Here is a 20,916-nt window from a genome sequence, read left to right on the forward strand (position 1 = left end):
AGGCATGGGTCATCTAGATAGGAGCCAAAGGGCAGGCCATTGCAGTGGTGGGTTGCCCCGGTTTGGACCGGTTCGCAAGAACCGGTAATAAAACCGGCGGGAGCCCCCCCCCCACTGCCCTGGTTGTCATCATTGGTGATCTGCACATGTGCAGAAGTTTCCCGTTGTGCAAGCGCGATCCCGTTGCGAACCAGTAGTAAAGGTAAGTTCCCAGCCCTGGGAAGATGCTACCGATGTTTAAAACTAATGGTGTGTTCTGGACTTTTAAGCTCGCATCCAGACTTTGGACAGCAATCCCTCAGAGGCCTGAGTCTTGGATTCCTGCTAATAAACACCAGGTAAATAATAAGCTCTCCCCCTTATTTGTGATCATATTAGGGAGGACCTGGCTGACACCAGAGCGGGGACTTCCCCTCTCAGAAATGTGTCCAGTCGGGTATAGTGTTTGGCACCAACCAAAGCTGTAGGACAGCGATGGGGAATTATGGCTCTTTTATGACCTGTGGACTTCCTGGCTGGCTCAGGACTTCTGGGAATTGAAGTCTACAAGTCACAATGGGGCCGTTGTTCCCCACCTCTACCATAGGGCAAGGGAGGGGGAGTGGCAGTTGTCATTTGAGAATCTCTTCTGGACTTCAGAGGTCATGCTCCCCAAGTTTCTTGACCATGTTTTGGAACTGGCCTTGTGGGATCAGTTGGGATGGTTGCTGCTGAACCAGCCTCCCTGCTGCATAACTAGCTCCCTGCCTGTGTTAATGGAGGCCATCTCAGGGTTGGAGTTATCCAGGCTTATAGTCCTGGGGGACTTCAATCTGCCATCTCTGGCCTAGAAGCAGCTCAGGAATTCATGGCCACCAGAACAGACATGGGCATATCCCAGGTCATCCATGGCTCAAATTGATACTCTGCATATGATCTTGTCAGAGCAATAGCAATGTGACCTGGTGCAATATCCCCTTTATCTTGGTCAGGTCATGCCCAAGTGGCTTTGAGATTCTCTCACGCTTCCCCCTCCATAGGGAGGCCGGGCCAATTTGAATGGCTCACCCCCAGTGACTGATGGACCAGCTCAGGTTCTAAAAGGAGCTGGGATAGAACCTGGTAACACTGCTGCATGCTCCTATGGTGGCTTTGGCCTGGAATCAGAGAGCAACTGAAGTCCTGGGCCCTCCCATGGCCCTTTGGCCCCAACATTTCCCATGGCTCACATTTCCCATTCTGAAAAGGACCAAGAGTTGGCTGGAGCATTGTTGGTGGAAAACAAAGAATGAATCCGACCAAACACAGGTTAAAGCCATGATTAAAGTCTACCTTGTAATGGGAAGAGAGACAAAATGTCAATCTTTCTCCACACTTATTGCATCTGCAGGATGTCACTGTTCAAGGTCACCCAGTCCCTCCTCAAGACAGAGGGCTCAGATGATCATCTTTAGGGCTGCACGGAGGAGTTTGTGCAACACCTGATAAATTAAATTACTGAGATTCATTCTTGGTTGGAGCCCAAGTGTGGTACAATTCTGTTAGAGGCCATCTCAGGGTTGTCAAAAAGCCCAGGAAATGGACTTACTCTGTTTTCTGGGAGCAGTTGGATCCTGTTGGACCTGAGGAAATGGGCGGGGTCCTTGGGCTGTCAGCGCAAGTACTTGCTTATTAGATCCCTGTCCCTCCTGATTATTGAAAGCTTCCAGAACGGTGACTTCTGGGTGGGTGCAGGAGAGGCTTCCTTTGTAGGAAGGGTGGTGGGAAAAGTGGTTGCACTGCAACTCCAGAGGAAAATGGATGACATGGATTATCTGGAGCTTTAAAGCCCTTTATGGCATGGATCTGCAGAACTGTCTTTCCCCAATGGGTTTGGCCCATCCCATTTGTGCTGGAAGAAGGGGCATACTGCGGATTCCATCCGCCAAGGAATTTTGGCTGGTGGGATCCAGGAGAAGAGCCTTTTCTGCCATGAATCCTGGCCTTTGGAATATTTTGCTGCAGGAGGTAAGTTCTCCCCTTCTTTTTTAGCCTTCAGGAAAAGCCTTAATAAAACCTGGTCATGCGGTGTCATGAAGGAGAATCTGTTGGCTGGAAGTAGTTGAGAGCTGAGGTGGCGCAGTGATTAGAGTGCAACACTGCAGGCTACTTCAGCTGATTGCTAGCTGCAGTTTGGCAGTTCAAATCTCACCGGCTCAAGGTTGACTCAGCCTTCCAGCCTTCTGAGGTGGGTAAAATGAGGACCCAGATTGCTGGGGACAATATGCTGACTCTGTAAACCGATTAGAGAGGCCTGTAAGGCACTGTAAAGTGGTATATAAGTCTAAGTACTATTGCTATTGCTATTGATGCACTAACAGAGAAAGTATCACCACCTCTCTGCTCCAAACCTGTGTTTTTTAGCTTATGTTGATTTTTTTGTAGTTTTAATCTGGCTTTATATTTATAATTGTTTGAATATTTATATATTTTATCTCACTGTAAGTCACTCAGGGTCACCTCAATACTAGGTGGGTAGCAAATAAATTTAATGATAAATAAAAATAAATAAATGTTGAACTTGTATACAGAAGATGGTTACAAAATCTAAATACTACTTTTATTTTTAAAAAGGTCAAATCTCTCTGATTTTTCTACAACAATTTTTTTTAAAAAAAACAAACAATAAAAAGCAGCATTTACATTTTGTACCCAGTCTTTTTTTATTTTACGTACAAATTTGTAGTCCAGATTTTATGAATAATTCATTTTGAAAACATAGGGTTAACATCTCATTTTGCAGGGATCCATCCACAATATTAATCTAGGCTAGAAAGACAGCATGTTCTGTATCTTTTTGTTGTGTCTTTTCATCATGGAGGTTTTTGCAGCCCACATCTCACAGCTCTGTAAAACAAGGCATTTTAAGTACTGTTCAAGGAACTTCCATTTTACTTTTGCTCTTTGTTAGCTTCCGCTATTAAGATGGTCTTGGTTTTTGCATGATATGTCCACACAGCTGACATCTGACAGGCCATGCTGAATCTCTCAACAATAAATGCAAACCACATTTCAAGCCTATGCAACAGAGATTTATTATGAGTTGCTTCTCAGCCATTTCAGCCCTAGCTATCCTAGGCTTCATTTGGGTCATCTCAATAGCACTTCCTATGGACAATGTATGGCCCATTCTCATGGTATTGTTCCTTTCTGATCCAACATGGTTGAAAATTTTTCAAGGAAGCAAGTATGGATCCCCCTGTCCAGACGGAATAGTGCCTCAGTGGAACAGCTGCGACTTTGACTTTTGTATTTGTCTGCAAGTGGGACATTACATCATGGGTAAATCTCCTTTCAAATCCTTCAAAAAGTGATGACCCTCCACATAATATTATGTTTTCATACATTTCCTTCCTGGATTGTTCAGGGACCTTCCTTAAGCTTTTTTGGGCCATCCCATGGATTCCTACAAGTGTAAGTCCAGGCATTTGAGGAGGACTGAACAACATTTCTGGACACTGAAATCTTTCCTTTCCCAAAGTGATTACTTGACCATCTGGTAACTGGTAGTCCACCATGTATTCTCTCTTTGGACGATTCCACTCACTCTCAAAATCAAGTGCAACATAACAGCATTTTTGTTTGATATCATCAATAACATCCAACATTCTTTCATCAAAGTAATGCCCCATGTCTTTGAGGAGATCCATCAAAAAAGATGTCATATTGGCTCCAGCAATGTCCATCCTTTCTATAGCATGTGGCAAATTGTATCCTTGATAGACTGGTACTGAGTGTGTCATAGCGTGGCCTGTATCTACCACCAATCCACTAATTTTTCCATGAGCATACACTGATAGTACAGACTGATATGCCACATACATTCCAGGAGAATTGAGAGACTCAAAGACAACCTCCACCAATTTTTCCCGGTTCGTAGTTGGACAGAGAGGAGGATCAGACATTAAAAGTGCATGGTCTTCTGGAGCAACTTTGAGCTCATGGTAGAACAGGTGCCTCCACAGTGCTTCAGCTGCTTCCCAGTCTATGATTATGCCATGCCTTACTGGAAAAATAATATCGGTATCAGGTTCCAATCGAGCGTGATCTCCAATGAATGTATCTGGTCTATCTCTTTTAGTCCTCATAGATTTTTCTGTAGGGTGTCCAACTAATGTCCCAATGACTGACTGGGGGGTCTGCTGACCTGCAAATCCAGCTTTACATGTCCCTGTACCAGTATCTATGACAATAGCTCCTGTCTTGACAACTGAACGCCCTCTTTCTGGAGTACTTGACCTTCTCATGGTAACCCCTCGTTCTCTGGAAGATGCTCGAGATACGGATGGCTGGTCCAATGCATATCCTGTGGATGGGGTCCTTTTTCTTGAGTATCCTGGGCTCACTGGCCTTGACCCTGGGCTCTTTGATCGTAGAGATCCAGGACTCCTTGGATAAGAAGGCCCTGGACTGCTTGTCCTGTGACTTCTGGGTAACATAGTAAATATGTCTCAAGATACCTTCTCCAAGAACAAATCACGTTCTGTAATACCTAAATGTCAAGGGCCTTCTGTTTGCTTTGGCTAAGGCAAGTAGCACTGCCCAATGATGATCTCTTCCCTCCAACCATTGCTCGGGAGGAAAGTGCGTCAGCTCATCCTGCTACTGTCCTGTCCATCTGGAAGCTCTGAAATGTTCCACAAGGAACAATGGCCAGAAGGAAAGAATCTTAGAATCTTAAGAACTCATAGAATGCCATGAGTCATCCAGATCAACTCTCCTTGAGTGACATAAATACATTCAAAATTGTTCCCAGGACTTCTTTGATAACCACAAAAAAGGAAAAATATTTAGCTGAATCATGGCAACTACAATAACTGTTCACAAAAGATAGTGCACTTGCTACTAGCCTTTCCCCGCTAAGAATCTGAAGCTAAGGAATATGATGGCTGAATTTTCTGCTATGGTAGGATCATGCATTAGCTTTCAGTCATTTATTTCATTTTAAGAAGATTAGACAAATTCTACCAGTTCAGGATATTAACCCATCCAATTCTGCATTCTGCATCACACAGTGATCAGCTAGATACATTCAAGAAGCTCAGAAGCATAGATGGATGTCTTCCACAGCTGCTTTCCTGCAGTTGGTATTTAAATGATATTCTTTATTATTAAGGAGGTAGTGTTTAATAATGAAATCTAGGACCTACTGGTAATTTGATCTACCACACGTTTGTCCAGTTCTGGTTTAAAGCCGTCACTACATGCAATAGTAATTCAGCTTCTAAATTATGCATTGCCATGTTTATCTATTTAATCAATAGAGCATAATATTTGGGGGAGAGATCAAAAAGAGATTGGTTAATCCAATCAGTTACGGTAACTTTAGCCTCAAATCATTCATAAATAAAACTATGTTAAAGTATCTCCATTCAGTCAATGTACATAGGAATATCCCAACCCAGTCTACTAACCTGTTTTGCTTATCTAGTCCAAGAGATGGAGAGAGAGAATGTTTAATAAAATCAAGTCTCATTGCCAAGACCTGGCAGGGCTGGATACACCTTATCCTGGGTAGCTGCAGCCATGCCCATTGCTAGTCTCTTGATGGAGAGGCCCATGAGACCAGGCACTTCCTTAAAATGTACATACTCTGTATTCCTCAAATAGGAGGTTCTGACCTACAGCATTTACTGTGCTGCTGGAATCACCATCAAGGAGATCTGTTTGGAATAGCAGGTAATTGCATTCTGAATGGTGTGGAACAAGATCATTGTGAGATACTTTCTTTTACAGGTGCTAAATCAGGGGTGTCAAACTGGATTTCTTCGAGGGCTGGATCAGCATTGTAGTTCTCCTCTGTGGGCCAGTGGGGGTGGGGTGGGGAGACAGGACGGACACTTCCTGCAGCACCCTGCTGGCAAAAACAGGGCATGGGAGGGGCCGTGCGAGGCCCCTGAAGGGCCTGTTTTCTGCCTCCCCGGCCTCCTGCAGCACTCTGCCAGGCAAAAACAGGCCCTATGGAGGCCCTGCGAGGTCCCCTCGGGGCCCGTTTTTGACTTCTCCAGCCTCCAGCAGCACTCTGCTGTCCAAAAACACACAGAGAAAAAGCTCTGTTTGATCATGATTGTCTACATTATACAAGGCCATCAGAGGAGTATCTGGTGAAGGGGGATGAAGCAAAGTCAAAACTTGCAAATAGTGTATGCAGTGTCATGACTGAACACTTGTACCTAGAATAGAACTGGGCCTATGATTGCAACGTTGCCTCTGAAATCTTGCATTGTTGAACCAATTCCCACATGTCTCGTGCCTTTATACACCTCTGAAATGATTCGTTTTACCTTATCTAAGCAATATATATATATATATATCCAATCAGTTTTTCAAAATAGAGAATGTGCTTTTGCCCTTGAATTATTTTCTTTTATCTCTATTTCTCTTGGCACCTTTTTTGGATCTACAGTGTATCTTTTTTTAGAGGTAGTGATTAGAACTACCTCTAAATGAAGTTTCATCACAGCTTTATACACACTGGTATTCACATTTGCATCTCTAGGAATTCATTTGATATCTTTGAACTGAACTGAACTGAACAGTCCTTTTAAGTTCACATGAACTTTTTCTTAATTTCAACAACCTGATCTAGAATGTGACTGAATGAGGAGGATGTACAACCTTTTTGTAATTGTGGCTGTGAAACAACTGACGGTGTGAAATTCCACTTGCTAGAAGCCAGAGATCAAGCACAAACTTGATTTTCGTTCTTATTCCTAGTTTGTTTGTTCATTTATTTATTTATATGCCTACCCATCTCCATCTCATGACTTGGACTGTCAACCTTTTTCCCACTTCAGAAATCTATATTTAAACTCTCCGTAGACCACAGCTCATATACTTCATTTTTCTCTGTCCTTTCTTACCTTTGTCTTTATAACTATTTCTTCTCTGTTCTCCCATTATTATGTTTTCTCAATTTCATCCCAGATATTTGAATAATAATAATAACAATTTTATAGTAGGGGTACTACTCATGTGGCACATCTTATCTTGAAGAATAACCAAATTTCTCACATTTTAGCCGGCAAGGCACAAAGAACCAATGTGAAATAGCAAGAGTTTACCATAATAACTAGTTTGAGATTATTCTTAGCCATGAAAGCTCATTGGCCAACTTTGGAGCCAATCACTATCTCTTAGCCTAGCATCCATTCCAACCCTATTCCAAGAAAATTGGAGGAAGAAGCATTATGTTCAAACTATGGAATGTTAACACAACAGAACTTTTCTTTTTTCCAGGCTGGTGTGTGTATGTGTGTGTCCGTAAAATATGCCTTCAAGTCAGTCTTGACTCCTGGACTAGTCCCTGCAATTTTCTTGGCAAGGTTTTTCAAAAGCAGTTTGCCATTGTCTTCTTCCTCGGACTGAGAGAATGACTAAAATCACCCAACTGGCGTCATACTTAAGGTGGGACAAACTCACAATTTCCACATTTCTAATTTGGTGTCTTAACCACTACATCAAACTGACTCTCCTCAAATATGCTTAAAGAGGCACTATTTTGTCATTATAACTTGGAGTAATAAAGCCTGATGCCAAATATATAGGATTACCCACGTTTTTATTGACTGTGAGTTGCAAGGGTTGTCTGCAATAGATTCAGAACATGCCACAGCAAGGATTGCTGAGTTTTGCATGTATTCAGTTATTAATGTCCATACCATCAAACCTGCATATATTTTTTTTGCAATTTTCCCTAACACACACATTGAATACAACTTTTCCTAATCTGTTTTCTTTTTTGAACATAACTTTCTTTAATATTCATAATTTTGCAAGTGGTGCTTCATAATATGCAGATTATTCTCCCAAGATATACATATTTCCCAAATATAAATTTCATATACAGGAGTGCACTGCATTCAAAATCCAGAAAAGTGCAAAAGTCACACAAGAGTTTTTTTTTTGTAAAGATATTATTTTCATCTAGACTCTGGACTCTTTCAAGCTTTCTGACTGACATTGCTTGCTCATTTGGAGAACTGAGTCATTTATCTTTAGTCATATATGTTTAGATAAGGGGTGAGATCCAGCAGGTTCTAACAGGTTCTGGAGAACCAGTAGCGGAAATTTTGAGTAGTTTGGCGAACTGGCAAATACCACCTCTGGCTGGCCCTAGAGTGGGGTGGGAATGGAGATTTTGCAGTATCCTTCTCCTGCCACGCCCACCAAGCCATGCCCACAGAATTGGTAGGGAAAATTTTTGAATTTCACCCCTGATTTAGGTGATTAATGGCTTCCTGAGAAATAACGATATTAGTTGGTCGCAACAGCATCTGTAATTATATCTGTGGAATCTTAAGACAATGACTGAGTTGGTTAGTTTTGATGATCAAGATGATCACTTTAGGATGGCGAGATTGCATGAAATCAAGCCTAACAAATGGATAGTCATGTCTCATAAGTGTATAGAGCTACAGTTCTGAAATATATATATATATAATGGCTGGGTCCCTTTTAAATTGGAGTGAACAGTTATTAATTCTGAGACCAGATTTAAATATGCAGCCAATAAATACAAGTCACATTTCAAATCTAAGCAAAGTTACTAATTTATTATGGGCCATCTCCTATCCATTTTAATCCTTGTTAACCTGGCTGGGCCCAACTCAGTAGCATTTCCTGTGCACAATATATGGTCCATACTCTTGGTATTGTTCCTTTGTGATCCAACATGATTGGAAGTTTTTCAAGGAAGCAAGAACTGAACCTCCAGTCCAGACAGAATAGTGCCTAAGTGGAACAGCTGTGACTTTGATTTTTGTGCTAGTCTCCAAATTAGTCATGATATCTTGAGTAAATCTCTTTTCAAATCCTTCAAAAAGTGATGACCCTCCGCATAACATTATATTTTTATACATTTCTTTCCTGATTTGTTCAGGAACTTTCATTAAGCTTTTTTGGGCCATGCCAGGGATGCCTAGAAGAGCAAGTCCAGGCATTTGTGGTGGATTGAACAATATCTCAGGGCACTGGAATCTCTCCTTCCCCAAAGTAATAATTTGGCCATCTGGCAATTGGTATTGTGCTGTATTGTCTTCCTCTGGACAGTTCCACTCACTCTCAAAATCAAGTGCAACATAGCAGCATTTTTGTTTGATATCTTCAATCATATCCAGCATTTTTTCATCTAAGTAATGTCCCATGTCTTTGAGGAGATCCATCAAAAAAGATGTCACATTAGCTCCAGCAATGTCCATCTTTTCTGTGGCATGTGGCAAATTGTATCCTTGATGGACTGGCACAGTGTGTGTCACAGCATGGCCTGTATCTACTACCAACCCACTAATTTTTCCATGAGCGTACACTGACAGCACCGACTGATACGCCACATACACTTTGGGAAAATTAAGGGACTCAAAAACAACCTCCACCAATTTCTCTCTGTTTGTAGTTGGTGAAAGAGGAGGATCAGACATTAAAAGTGCATGGTCTTCTGGAGCAATCTTGAGTTCGTGCTGAAAAATGTGCCACCACAATGTTTCTGCTGCTTCCCAGTCTGTGATTATGCCATGCCTTAATGGAAAAATTATATCAATATCAGGTTCCAATCGGGCTTGCTCTCCAATGAATGTGTCGGGTATATCACTTCCAATCTTCATGAATTTTTCTATGGGCTGTCCAACTAATGCCCCAATAACTACCTGGGGGGTCTGCTGACCTGCAAATCCAGCTTTACATGTCCCTGTACCAGTATCTATGACAATTGCTCTTGTCTTGACAATGGAACACTCTTTATATGGAGAATGTGACCTGCTCCTGGTGGGCTCTTCTTTTTTTGATGATGTCCAAGATTGAGACAACTGGTCCAAAGCATATCCTGGGGAAGAGGTCTCTTCACTTGCATGGCCCAGCCTCATTGGCTTCTGCTCTGGACTCTTTGATCCTGAGAATCCCAGGTTTGTTTCTTGCAAAGGCTCTGGAGTGGTTGGTCTAGAACCGCTGATTGACATTGTAAATAGAACTTAAATTATCTTCCACTAGATTACACTATGATTTACAACATTTAAACCCCACCTTCTTTCTTCTACAGCTTTAAAATGAAAGGCACTTGCTTTCACTCAAGACACATAAAGGAGAACTATGACATCACATTAGAATTTTCAGCAGATTTTTCAGCTAGCCAAGTGTGACAGTATTGTTAACTCCTTATCGCTATGAAGACTTGGGAACGTTAGATAGGAAATGATGGATAATGAGCTACAATTTGGAAATTGTATGTGTGCAGGTAACATCATGAATTACTTCATACAACATCACTCAATTCCATTTTTGCTCAACTTTGTTCAAATGGAACTGTGTGAATCCAGACTACCATATGAGACAATCAGATGAACTCTACAATATGAGGAACAGAGGGAAAATACAGACCTGCATTTGTTTTCAACTCTGGATTTAAATATAATGGTCGTTTCCTATGCCAATGCATGCTGTTTCTCTCCAAACTATCCTAATTTAAGCAGAAGATACAGAATGTTGTTGGAGTGTGAGCTTTTTGTAGCCAGAAAGTTGCAATAAAGTTGAGAAATGGTAGGGATTTGCAGTGAGAAGCTTTAGAAAAATATTGTGGGTGCTAAAAATGTAATTACACAAGTATTTAATTGAAATGAATGAAAGGAAACAGGCTCTAAGTCAAGGGAGACTTAGTATCACTGGCTTTAAAGGTAAAGGTTCCCCTTGCACATATATGCTAGTCATTCCTGACTCTAGGGGGTGGTGCTCATCTCTGTTTCAAAGCCGAAGAGCCAGCGTTGTCCGAAGATGTCTCTGTGGTCATGTGGCCGGCATGATTAAATGCCAAAGGCGTATGGAACGCTGTTACCTTCCCACCAAAGGTGGTTCCTATTTTTCTATTTGCATTTTTTACGTGCTTTCAAACTGCTAGGTTGGCAGAAGCTGGGACAAGTAACGGGAGCTCACCCCGTTACGTGGCACTAGCAATTTGAACCACTGAACTGCCAACTTTTTGATGGACAAGCTCAACATTTTAGCCACTGAGTCACCGTGTGACTGTGTCTCTTAATATGACTGGCTTTAGGGACCTGCTTTCCAGGGAATTGAGGATATGGGTAATTATTTGAATGCAAACCATGTAAGAAAGCTGTTCTGGTCTCTGCATACATAGAAGTTTCTACTTTTCTTACCAGATCCAAAGAGGGAGACAGGAAATAATCCACTAGAGATGGTTGGAGAGTTGGCAGCAGGGGTGGTTATAGACTAGAATTGGAGCCAAAAGGAGCCTGCTGGTAGCTCTCCTGTTGAATCACTATTCAAACTCACAACAAGCTTCTGTTACAGCAGGAGCTTTCTATGAGCTCCACGTATAGGCAGTCCTCAACTTACAACAGTTCATTTATTGACCGTTCGCAGTTCAACAGCACTGGAAAAAGTGACCTATGACCGTTTTTCATATGACAAGTGCAGCATCCCCATAGTCACATGAACAAAATTCAGATGCTTGACAAAATTGATTGAGCCCAAAATTTCTGTAGCTAAGTGAGTTTTACCCCATGTTATATTTCTTCCACAGTTGTTAAGCAAATCACTGCTGTTGTTAAGTTAGCAAAATGGTTTTTTTTACTAACTTAACAACTGCAAAGTTAATGGGGAATCTGGCTTCCCTATTGACTTTGCTTGTCAGAAGGTCACAAAAGGTGATCACTTGATTCCAGGATACTGCAACTGTCATAAATACATGCCAGTTGCCAAACGTTTGAATTCTGATCACGTGACTGTGGAGATGCCGCAAAGGTGTGAAAAACATACCTTACTTATTTCAGTGCCATTGTAACTTTGAACAGTTACTAAACAAACTTTCTCCAGGAGGCTCCACAGGTAGAAATGAGGTGTAGGTAGGGAAGCAGCCAGCCCTTTACATCACAAGCCAGCTTTTTGCGCCCAAAAAAGGAGTCACGTGACCCAAGACAGCCAGTAGAAATAGAGAAGGGGATTCTGTCAGGGTTTGGTGGGAAGACTTTCGTGAGAGACTTGGCTGGAATCCTGAAAGGTGAAGGGGGCATTTACCTCAGACAAGGTTAGAAAACTGAGGAGTTAGAATTTTTAATTAGACTTGCCCTAAACAATTGTGTCCGTAGAAACTAATTTTATTTTAATATCTTTTATAAAGTTAGTTAGTTAGTTAGTTTGTTTATTTGTTTATTTATTTTCTTAGTTACTTAATTAATTACGTATTTATTTATTTATTTATTTATTTATTTATTTATTTATTTATTTATTTATTTATTTATTTATGTTTTCTTTTGTATCAATTGTGGAATTGGCTGATGGCCTTCGATCACCCTCCTCAAATTGGCTGAGCGACAGACATCCAAAATTTTTAGCTTCCCTTTCTGTATTTAGCTTAGGGGTGAGAGTTTTGGCTGGAATCCTGAAAGGTGAAGGGGGCATTTACCTCAGACAAGGTTAGAAAACTGAGGAGTTAAAAGTTTTTAGCTAGAATTGCCCTAAGGGGTTGTTTTTCATGTTCTTTCAAATTGTCAATTGTGCCTGTAGAAACTTATTTTATTTTACTATCTTTCACAAAGTTTTTATTTATTACTTTATATATAAAGTCAAATCACATTTGGCCAACTGAAGTTCAATAAAGTAAGGATGAGGACAGGAACCTCCATATTCACTTTTTTCACATACCCATGAAGTTTTCATGGTATTACTTCTTGAGAATGCAAATGGTTTATTAGGCTGAAATAGGGGAATCCAGTCTTTATCTTTGCATGTTATATGACTCAGATGTTGTGTTCCAAATATTTAAAATGGAAATGAGATTTTATGCATGCATATTTTGCAGTTTTATAGATATACAGACTCATGAAGGAAATTTTATAACTGTACTGAAGCATATAACATATGGGCAGATCCCCCCTCCCCCCCATTGCATCTGGTCTACTTAAACTGAAATCTATCTAGCTGAGTAAATTTATTACTTACCTGTATATAAAAGACAAAAAACAGACCTTCTGGTGAAAAAGTGAATGATCACTGTGTAAAGAAACACAATAAGTTGGACTTTTAAACAGATTTAACATATTCACTACTAGCTGCTAATACAAAACCGTTAAGTAAAGTTTAATTGTTTTTAATTGGCTAACCTAGTACTGTGAATGAATGAATGAGAGGCAAAAAACACTGTAATTGTATCGCCACACATCTAAGGTACTTTGCTGCTAGAAAAAGAATTGAAAAGAGAAAGATTTCAAGAAGATACTGGACTGTCATCTGTCACAAATGGTGTAGAGTCTGCTTGGGCAGGGTGGGGTGGGGGTTGGACTAGATGACCTACAAGGTCCCTTCCAACTCTGTTAATCTGTATCTGTTATTTTCAAAGATAGGTTTGGTGTACATACTTTATCATTTTGGGATGGTGGCAACTAAATTTTAGCTGTATACTGTATAACCGCAAAATTAATGCAGAAAGAATTATGCCACTTCTGACTAAAGCTGATTTCTTCATACTTACATTTTTCTTGTACACAGTATTCTAAGTCTTGAGTTCATAGTCATGATTGTCTTTAAAAAAAGTTACCATATTTTAGATTCTTGGTAGAAGTTTAGGTTTTGTTTTGTTTTTCATTTTCTTGCTCATGTTTATTGATTTGTAAACAATCAGGAACATTTGAAATATCTAAAAAAGGATTGAAAATCATCTCTACCCAAAATACATTATTTTGAAAACAGATATTACAGTACAGTGTAGTACAGTACAGTATGACATAATTGCCGCTCAAATAAAAATACTGTAAGTCTTCCATTTCAACAACTTAATTGTCTTTGAAAGACAAAAATTCATGCTTTAAAAAACAAACACAAGTGAAATGTTTACTGATTGAGCAAAAGAATACAGTATATATATATTTTTTACATTTTTAAATGTGCAAGAGTTCATTGATGCTTTGCAGTCTCAAAAGAATGCAAATTGTTTAATACTGATCCATACTCCAGGCAGAATCTCTCTCTTTTTGGCACTTAAATAATCTAATCTGTAGTTTTTATAGATACTTAAAAAGACTCCAAGTTTCACAACACATAAAAAATAAATATGACAGGGCATCCCATCAATCTATCAGTCTGGCAGTCTTCCACATGATATGCAGTATCTTTGTTCATCAAGAAATTCATTCCAGCTATAGTAAACATATTTTTGTTGAACAATATGTGCAAGATGGCAAGGGTCCTCTTGCAGGGAAGGAGTCAAGTTTCCAAAATCCACATCACTATGATTTTTGCATGCCCATGCATGGGAAATAGAGGCCAAAAATGTTCCTTTGGATCTGGTACTTGCCTGCTCTCCTCTTCACCCACACAACAGTCTGATTAAAGAGAGAAATAAATACATTTTATACAAGTGAAGTGCCTTCCTTCTTTTGTCCATTTTCTCTCTCATGATGGACATTCCTTCAGGAGCTAACAGCCTCAATTCCATCTGACTTTGTCAGAGGGATAAACGAAGCAGAAGACTCCTTCCATTGGCTCCATTAACTGCTTTTAGGGTCCTTCATTCCCAGAATTGCCTCGATTAACAGCATAGGAGGTCTCAAGGAAACTGTTTCATCACATTCCCATCCACTATTATTAAAATTCTTCTGAGAAAACATACACTCTCCTCAGGTATTTATTGGAAGAGTGCTGAGGATTCCTTATATTAGAGACTCATCATTAGCCCTCTACTTTGAAGCATAGTTCATACATACCAAGACACACAGAAGAAAGAAAAAGATAGAACCCAATAAGACGGAGAAGCATATGAGGATGATGGCCCAGTAAGGGAGCTCTGGAAATAAGAAATAATGCAAATGCATAAATTTAATGATGAAATTTACACCCTGCCCATTTCCACATGCATGTGTGTGTGTGCTTTGGGTAGACAATGCTGATTCTGTTTCAGTTTATAGCATCTTCTGCAGGGACGGATACAATAACAATTCTACATTTCTTCAGTTTAACGCAGCGGGAATGGGGGTATTGAAATCAGAAGCTGAAATATATTGGGATAATATATTTTATACTAAAGGTGGTATATTTGATAATTACCTTGTTTGGGTGGTTCTGTTGTTGCCATGGCTGAAGGATATGCTGGAAAAGAATGGAAAGGAAGGAAGGATTCCATTAAATATGGAAGGGGCAAAAGATAGGCAGAGTCCTGCAGGGATCAAACAAGTCAAGATGACAACCACCACCATGCAATAGAAGGTTTCCCCTCTCTTTTATATGTGATGCTTTTATTGCATGGTGATGGCTGCCATCTTGATTGTTTTTTTACACTCACCCACCTATGGAAATCCCTGGCAGAGTCCAAGATTCTCACTTCGACTCATCTCTCCTTTTCTAATTTATAGCATCTACCTCTGTCAAACATACCTGTGCTTCCCTCATCTTACCGTTAATATTTATGCTGTTATTGTCCAGGCTGTATTTCCCCATTATGGAGGCATTCTGAGTCAGGTTTTTAAATATATCATACACAAGGTCTTTGTCAAAAGTCCTTGAGCCAAAGTCCACTGCAAATGTGCAGAGAGAACTGACATCAGTTTGACTTTCATGGCTAGTGGGTCTGAAAAAGAGAAATGCAAGCCATGGTAAATATTAAAAAGTGAGGCTGAGAAGATAAACAGCTGAGATTTTTATTTGTTAATGTAAAAAGAAAGGACTCATTAGAGTTTTGGAACAGTAGTGGCAGTAGCAAATACAAGCAACAAATAGATTTGTGAATGTGGACTGGATACTCAATTAGCTTTGCATTCTGTTTAAAAACGCACCTCAAGTTTTTCACAGAACAGCCCACAAAACTCTTGTTCAGATCACTGCGTTGATATAGATGGTTGAGCTGTTCCAAGGAAAAAGAAGAGGATGGATTAATGGATTACCAGGAATGATAATGAATTAAGAAAGAACCAAATCTATTCCTCTTGACACTTTTTCTTCAGGTTTGAATGGAAAACTTCCATATTTAATTCTGCTTTAAAGAACATGCTGGCTAAAGCTGCAACATTATCCTTCACTTAAGAGGTGTAAAATGCTGATGGTGTCAAATGTGGGATGACATATATAAAATAAATTCACTACAGATTCATATTATGTGTTACAGAGTTGCCTGGACCGATGAGAACCCCCCTGTCTGTATTAACAACTGCAAATTTTCCATCTTGGAATTTTTCACCTTTTGAAATTTTGTAAAACAGAGTCTGGTTAATAAAACTTTTAAGGGGCTCTGACTGGTGTACAAAGTAATCAATAAAATTAAATATAAAAAACAGAATAATTTAGGATTAATTTTTTTTAAAAAATGTAAAACATTATAAAATTTCAAAAGGTGAAGAATTCCAAGATGGAAAATTTGCAGTTGTTAATATACAATGGACATCATAACTGGCCTACTCATGTGAATTGTAAAATGGAGCAAAATTGGGGTGATCTGCTCATTCCTACGGTATTCCTAAGGAGTTAGGCTGGCTGTTAGATACTGCATCTGTTGCTAATTGGTGGTTCTGCAGGGCATTATATTTTCTGGCTATGTTAAACTGCCCAAGATGTCTTTTAGGTAATGGAGAAGATGACCCAAGTCTTACTCAATCCTCCACTTCAGTATCTGACTTCCATTTGGCAAAAATATCTATCAATGAGGAGAATTTGTCAAAGGGTCACTTTCCCTCTTCTAGCTCTGAAATGGAGGATGAATAGAACAGTTCTTTTGGTAAATATTCTTGCATTTCTTTAAAAGCAGGGGGCATGTGGACTAACATGCAGGTACATTAATTTTTCTTTCCAAAGTCAGTCTTATTGTAATTACAAAACTTTCTCTTAAAATCTAATAAAACTCTAAAATACTCTAATTTTAAAGACTTTGCTTGGGAGCAGAAATGAACACACTTGAAGATTTGGAGAAGAAAAAGATGATCAGGGGTGGGATTAGGGGTGAAATCCACCAGGTTTTGACAAGTTCTGGAGAACCGGTAGTGGAAATTTTGAGTAGTTCAGAGAACCAGCAAATACCACCTCTGGCTGGCCCCAGAGTGGGGTGGCAATGGGGATTTTGCAGTATCCTTCCTCTGCCATGCCTACCAAGCCACACCCACCAAGCCACACCACACCCACCAAGCCACGCCCACAGAACTGGTAGTAAAAAAATTTGGATTTCACCACTGGGTGGGATACATTGCTATTGATCAATCTTTTTTTAAGGGAAGGCACTTAAAAAAAACAATCACACTGCCTTCGATTGTGCTATAACATTACATTAGCATTGTTCCAATGCACAATGGATAAACTGTAGAACTATTGCTGTTTCTTCGTGTTGACAGAAAATCTACACACATTTTTGGGACTTTAACATCAATGAAACCTGTAGACGTTTTCAGCCATTTACCTCATCCTTGATGCTCGCTTTGGTTTTCTGATAAACTTCTGACTTTGGATCCTTCATGTCCTTGTATGGCAAGTTGATAATGGTGAAATTTACAGTGAAGTTCTTCACCTTTAGCATGTGTGGGGGCTGATTGGTTACTGCTTTGGTATTTGTTTCAAGAATTTTCAATAAAAAAGGAGTGCACAAATAAAACAAACATTTCTTTTATTGTAAATTTAATAGTCACTTAGTTATTATAAGCTTCTGAAAGACCCTAAGAGTGTTAAAAATCTGCCTGTCTGCCCGCCCATCCATCCCATCCCATCCCATCCCATCCCATCCCATCCCATCCCATCCCATCCCATCCCATCCATCTGTCTCCCTTTTTACAACCCTGTAACCCCTTAATTTGGGCTAGAGTTGTGGTGACTGAATGGAGCTGAGCATTTACTGGCCAGATGCCCTTCCTGACACCAGGTGGAGTTTGCAGTAGATATTTTTTCTTTGTGCCCTAGGAGAGAAACATCTGCTGCTACCTAGGATTGACTTCTCATCTTCTGAGTGGCAGGTGAGTATCTTCACCACTAAGCCATCATGCTGCTCAGATCTATCTGTCTGTCTATCATGTCTGTCTGTCTGACATAAGTAATAGGAAAGGAGATATTATAGATTTCTTAAAGGTGTGAGGCCTACATTAATGACCATTACCATTTTAGTTCATGCCAAACTTTATACCTTCAATGGTGAAGCTCATGAATTGGAACCTGCTACCCAGCCACTGAGAGGTGGCATTCTGGGTCTCTTGTTGAAAGACATTTTTGACGGTTTCTTTGCTGATATTCCTTGCAGGATGGAAGTAACACTTGCAATCAACTATGATGGAACCGATTCTAAAAAATATAGTGGGGATTCAGAAAGAGAGAGAAAAGAAACATGAGTTGACTTCAGACTAAAGCTAAGAAGCAAGTCGGATTAACAGTAAAATGTTTTAATGCACAAAAACATATCACTGCTAGATAAAGTCAGACATTTTCAGAGGCAACTTTCAAAATCATCTTGAGTTTTGATGTCTTGATGACATGTCTAAGATCAAACTGCACACAGAACAAAAGACTCCTACTATATAGTATACTGAAACTTCATAATCAAAGTATTTTGCTAATATATTCTTTGCCATAAATAGCATTTTCAGTGGTGCAGAATTTCTAGCCAGCAGAACCACTGAGAGCTATATTTCCTACTATCTTAGTTAAAGGCTTCTCAACTACCCAGAAAGAAATATATTGCTCTTGGCATCTTTTACTGAAAAAAGCAAATTTGGGTAGGTCACTAAACAATAAATTCAAAAATAAGGCCTGAGGTACAGTGGCTGAGGTTAAAACCCAACAGACTCAGCTAAAATCAGACAAGCCACATGATGAGTTATTATGTAAATTTACCTACTAGGAGTGGGCCAAATTTACTTTGATGGAAATAATAATAATGCATCTCCATGAAGTTTCTGTATTTCAACACATTAAAAAAATGAAGATTTCCTAGAAACATTTCCCATTCTGATATGTGCATTAGATAAGCAAGATAACTTTTGCTTTATTTATAAAATAAGGTTGGGTTCACTCAATTAAAATAGGCTACAATAACAGCTTATTGGGTGATTCAATGTGCTGTAGCTATCAGACACTGACAATAAATTGTATGAGCAGGCCAGCACATTAATCATAAGATAGTCCATTAGTTTGGGATTAATATACGAGCATGCAATATTTTTCTTTATTAAGCTGGGTTTCTTGTGTTATCAGAACTCTACATAAATGAGGAACATTCAACTAGCTGACCATCATGATCTGAGGTACTTCTATGACTGATTATTAATCAATGCTGCAATACTCCAAATGAACCATACTTTTATTTTTAAAAATTCATTTTTTCAATTTATATGGCCGCTCATCTCAAATTCATGATTTTGTGTAGCTAACAATATTTAAAGCAGGGAAAAGACAGCACACACATTGTCTTTTCCCTATTTTAAATATTGTTAGCTACACAATATATATATATAAACCTCAGCCAGGGGGGAAAAACAAGCTTATTAATGATAAAAGAACATAACCATAGCATGGCCTCATTCATACCTCCTGACACCCCAGGCCCATTCATGTCTGCTTTTGCTTTCACTCAATATCAACTGAACTGGAAGATTTCAACATCTTGAGAGAAATCTGGCCATTCTCATATCTGATTATTTTGGAATGCCTTTCCTAAAATACCTAGCTCAGCAGCAGCAGGGCCTAGCAACCTTTTTAATGCCAAGAGCTGCATTTTCCAGGACTAATCTGTTAGTGAAGGAAGATCCACATGGTAGGCCTAGTAAGGAATGAACGCAGCCAGTGCAGTGGTGGGTTCCAACCGGTGTTATCACCGGTTTTCTTTGCGCACGCGCTTTGCGCGCAATCACCGTGCATTTGCTCGCTTCGCTTGCACGTGCGCCAAACTTGCGCTCTGCGCAAGCACATTAGGTTTCTGCCCAGCTGAGGTGCGGCAATCCACGCTGCCATGCCTATCAGCTGGGGTAAAAAATGAGAATTAAAGGTAAGTTTAACGTGGGGGCAGGCGGGAGGGCCCAGCTCCCAAAGAGAACCGGTTCAGTGATGTCACATCATCACCACCACCGGCTCACCCGAACCAGCCCGAATCAGGAGCAACCCACCATTGGGCTAGTGCCTAAAATGGACATTCCGTTTCTGATACATAGTTTGTTATTCTTTCTGACTCCCCCCCTTTTTAAAAAAAATAAATCTCTTAGGGGCACTTTTCTTCTCTCTCTCTCCCAAGCTGCAATTTAGAAAGAGCTCCTGATGCACAGAGTTTTTGTAATTAGGCCCAGCTATCTAGTGCTAGCTAATGGGTAAGTGGATGGAAAGCAATGGTCTGTGTGCAAGAAAGAGGTAAGGAATGAAATTCTCCTTTATTTTCAGTAGCTCTAAATTGCATCATAGTTGAGAAGTCTGAAGAAATGTAAAAATTGGGGAGTGCTATTTTATTTATTTATTTATTTATTTATTTATTTATTTATTTATTTATTTATTTATTATTCAAACTTCTATACCGCCCTTCTCCTTTTGGACTCAGGGCGGTGAACAGCCAAAATAAAAAACATATATACATAAAGTTACAATTAAAAATAGATTTAAAATAATTAGATAAATCTGGCCCCGTAGTTTAAAATTTGTCAATTTAAAATCCATATCAAATTTTAAAACCAACCATAAAATCAAGACAGACCGGCTAACTGAAAAAGATAAGTTTTTAGGACCCGATGAAAAGTCCGGAGGTCTTTTCATGTCTACCCTGCAGTATCTGCTCTACTTTACTTGGAAAAGTGGGTAAGGAAGTTCCTTTACAGACATGCTGGTTTGGAATTCTGGAAGTTAAAAGTCCAATGTGCGTGGAGAATGTGAGTTGGGAAATACTGTGCTTTCTTATTTTTATTTTATTACTTGTAGGTTAATGCAACATTGACAAATAATTTCCTAGTATGC

General features: G+C 39.6%; 3 protein-coding genes across 3 annotated transcripts in view; all 3 read right to left on the reverse strand.

The window, feature by feature from the left end:
- Positions 1 to 3,113: 3,113 nt before the first annotated feature.
- LOC139308305 (actin-like protein 9) lies at positions 3,114 to 4,457 on the reverse strand. The gene has a single exon (XM_070931812.1). It carries the CDS (start codon positions 4,455 to 4,457, stop codon positions 3,114 to 3,116), a length of 1,344 nt encoding a protein of 447 aa, XP_070787913.1.
- A 4,170-nt stretch (positions 4,458 to 8,627) lies between these two features.
- On the reverse strand, positions 8,628 to 9,971 carry LOC139308306 (actin-like protein 9). Its single transcript, XM_070931813.1, has one exon. It carries the CDS (start codon positions 9,969 to 9,971, stop codon positions 8,628 to 8,630), a length of 1,344 nt encoding a protein of 447 aa, XP_070787914.1.
- Positions 9,972 to 17,386: 7,415 nt separating this feature from the next.
- The window catches only part of LOC139311957 (pneumococcal serine-rich repeat protein-like), a 59,757-nt gene continuing 56,227 nt past the window's right edge, over positions 17,387 to 20,916 (reverse strand). The window contains exon 36 of the mRNA XM_070936483.1: positions 17,387 to 17,506. Within this exon, the coding sequence (XP_070792584.1) occupies positions 17,387 to 17,506 (120 nt within the window). The remainder of the gene's footprint in view (positions 17,507 to 20,916) is intronic.

Source organism: Pituophis catenifer, unplaced genomic scaffold, assembly GCF_029215685.1.
Source record: "Pituophis catenifer annectens isolate HBS135680 unplaced genomic scaffold, rPitCat1.0.hap2 SCAF_1, whole genome shotgun sequence".
NCBI classification, from domain to species: Eukaryota; Metazoa; Chordata; class Lepidosauria; order Squamata; family Colubridae; genus Pituophis; species Pituophis catenifer.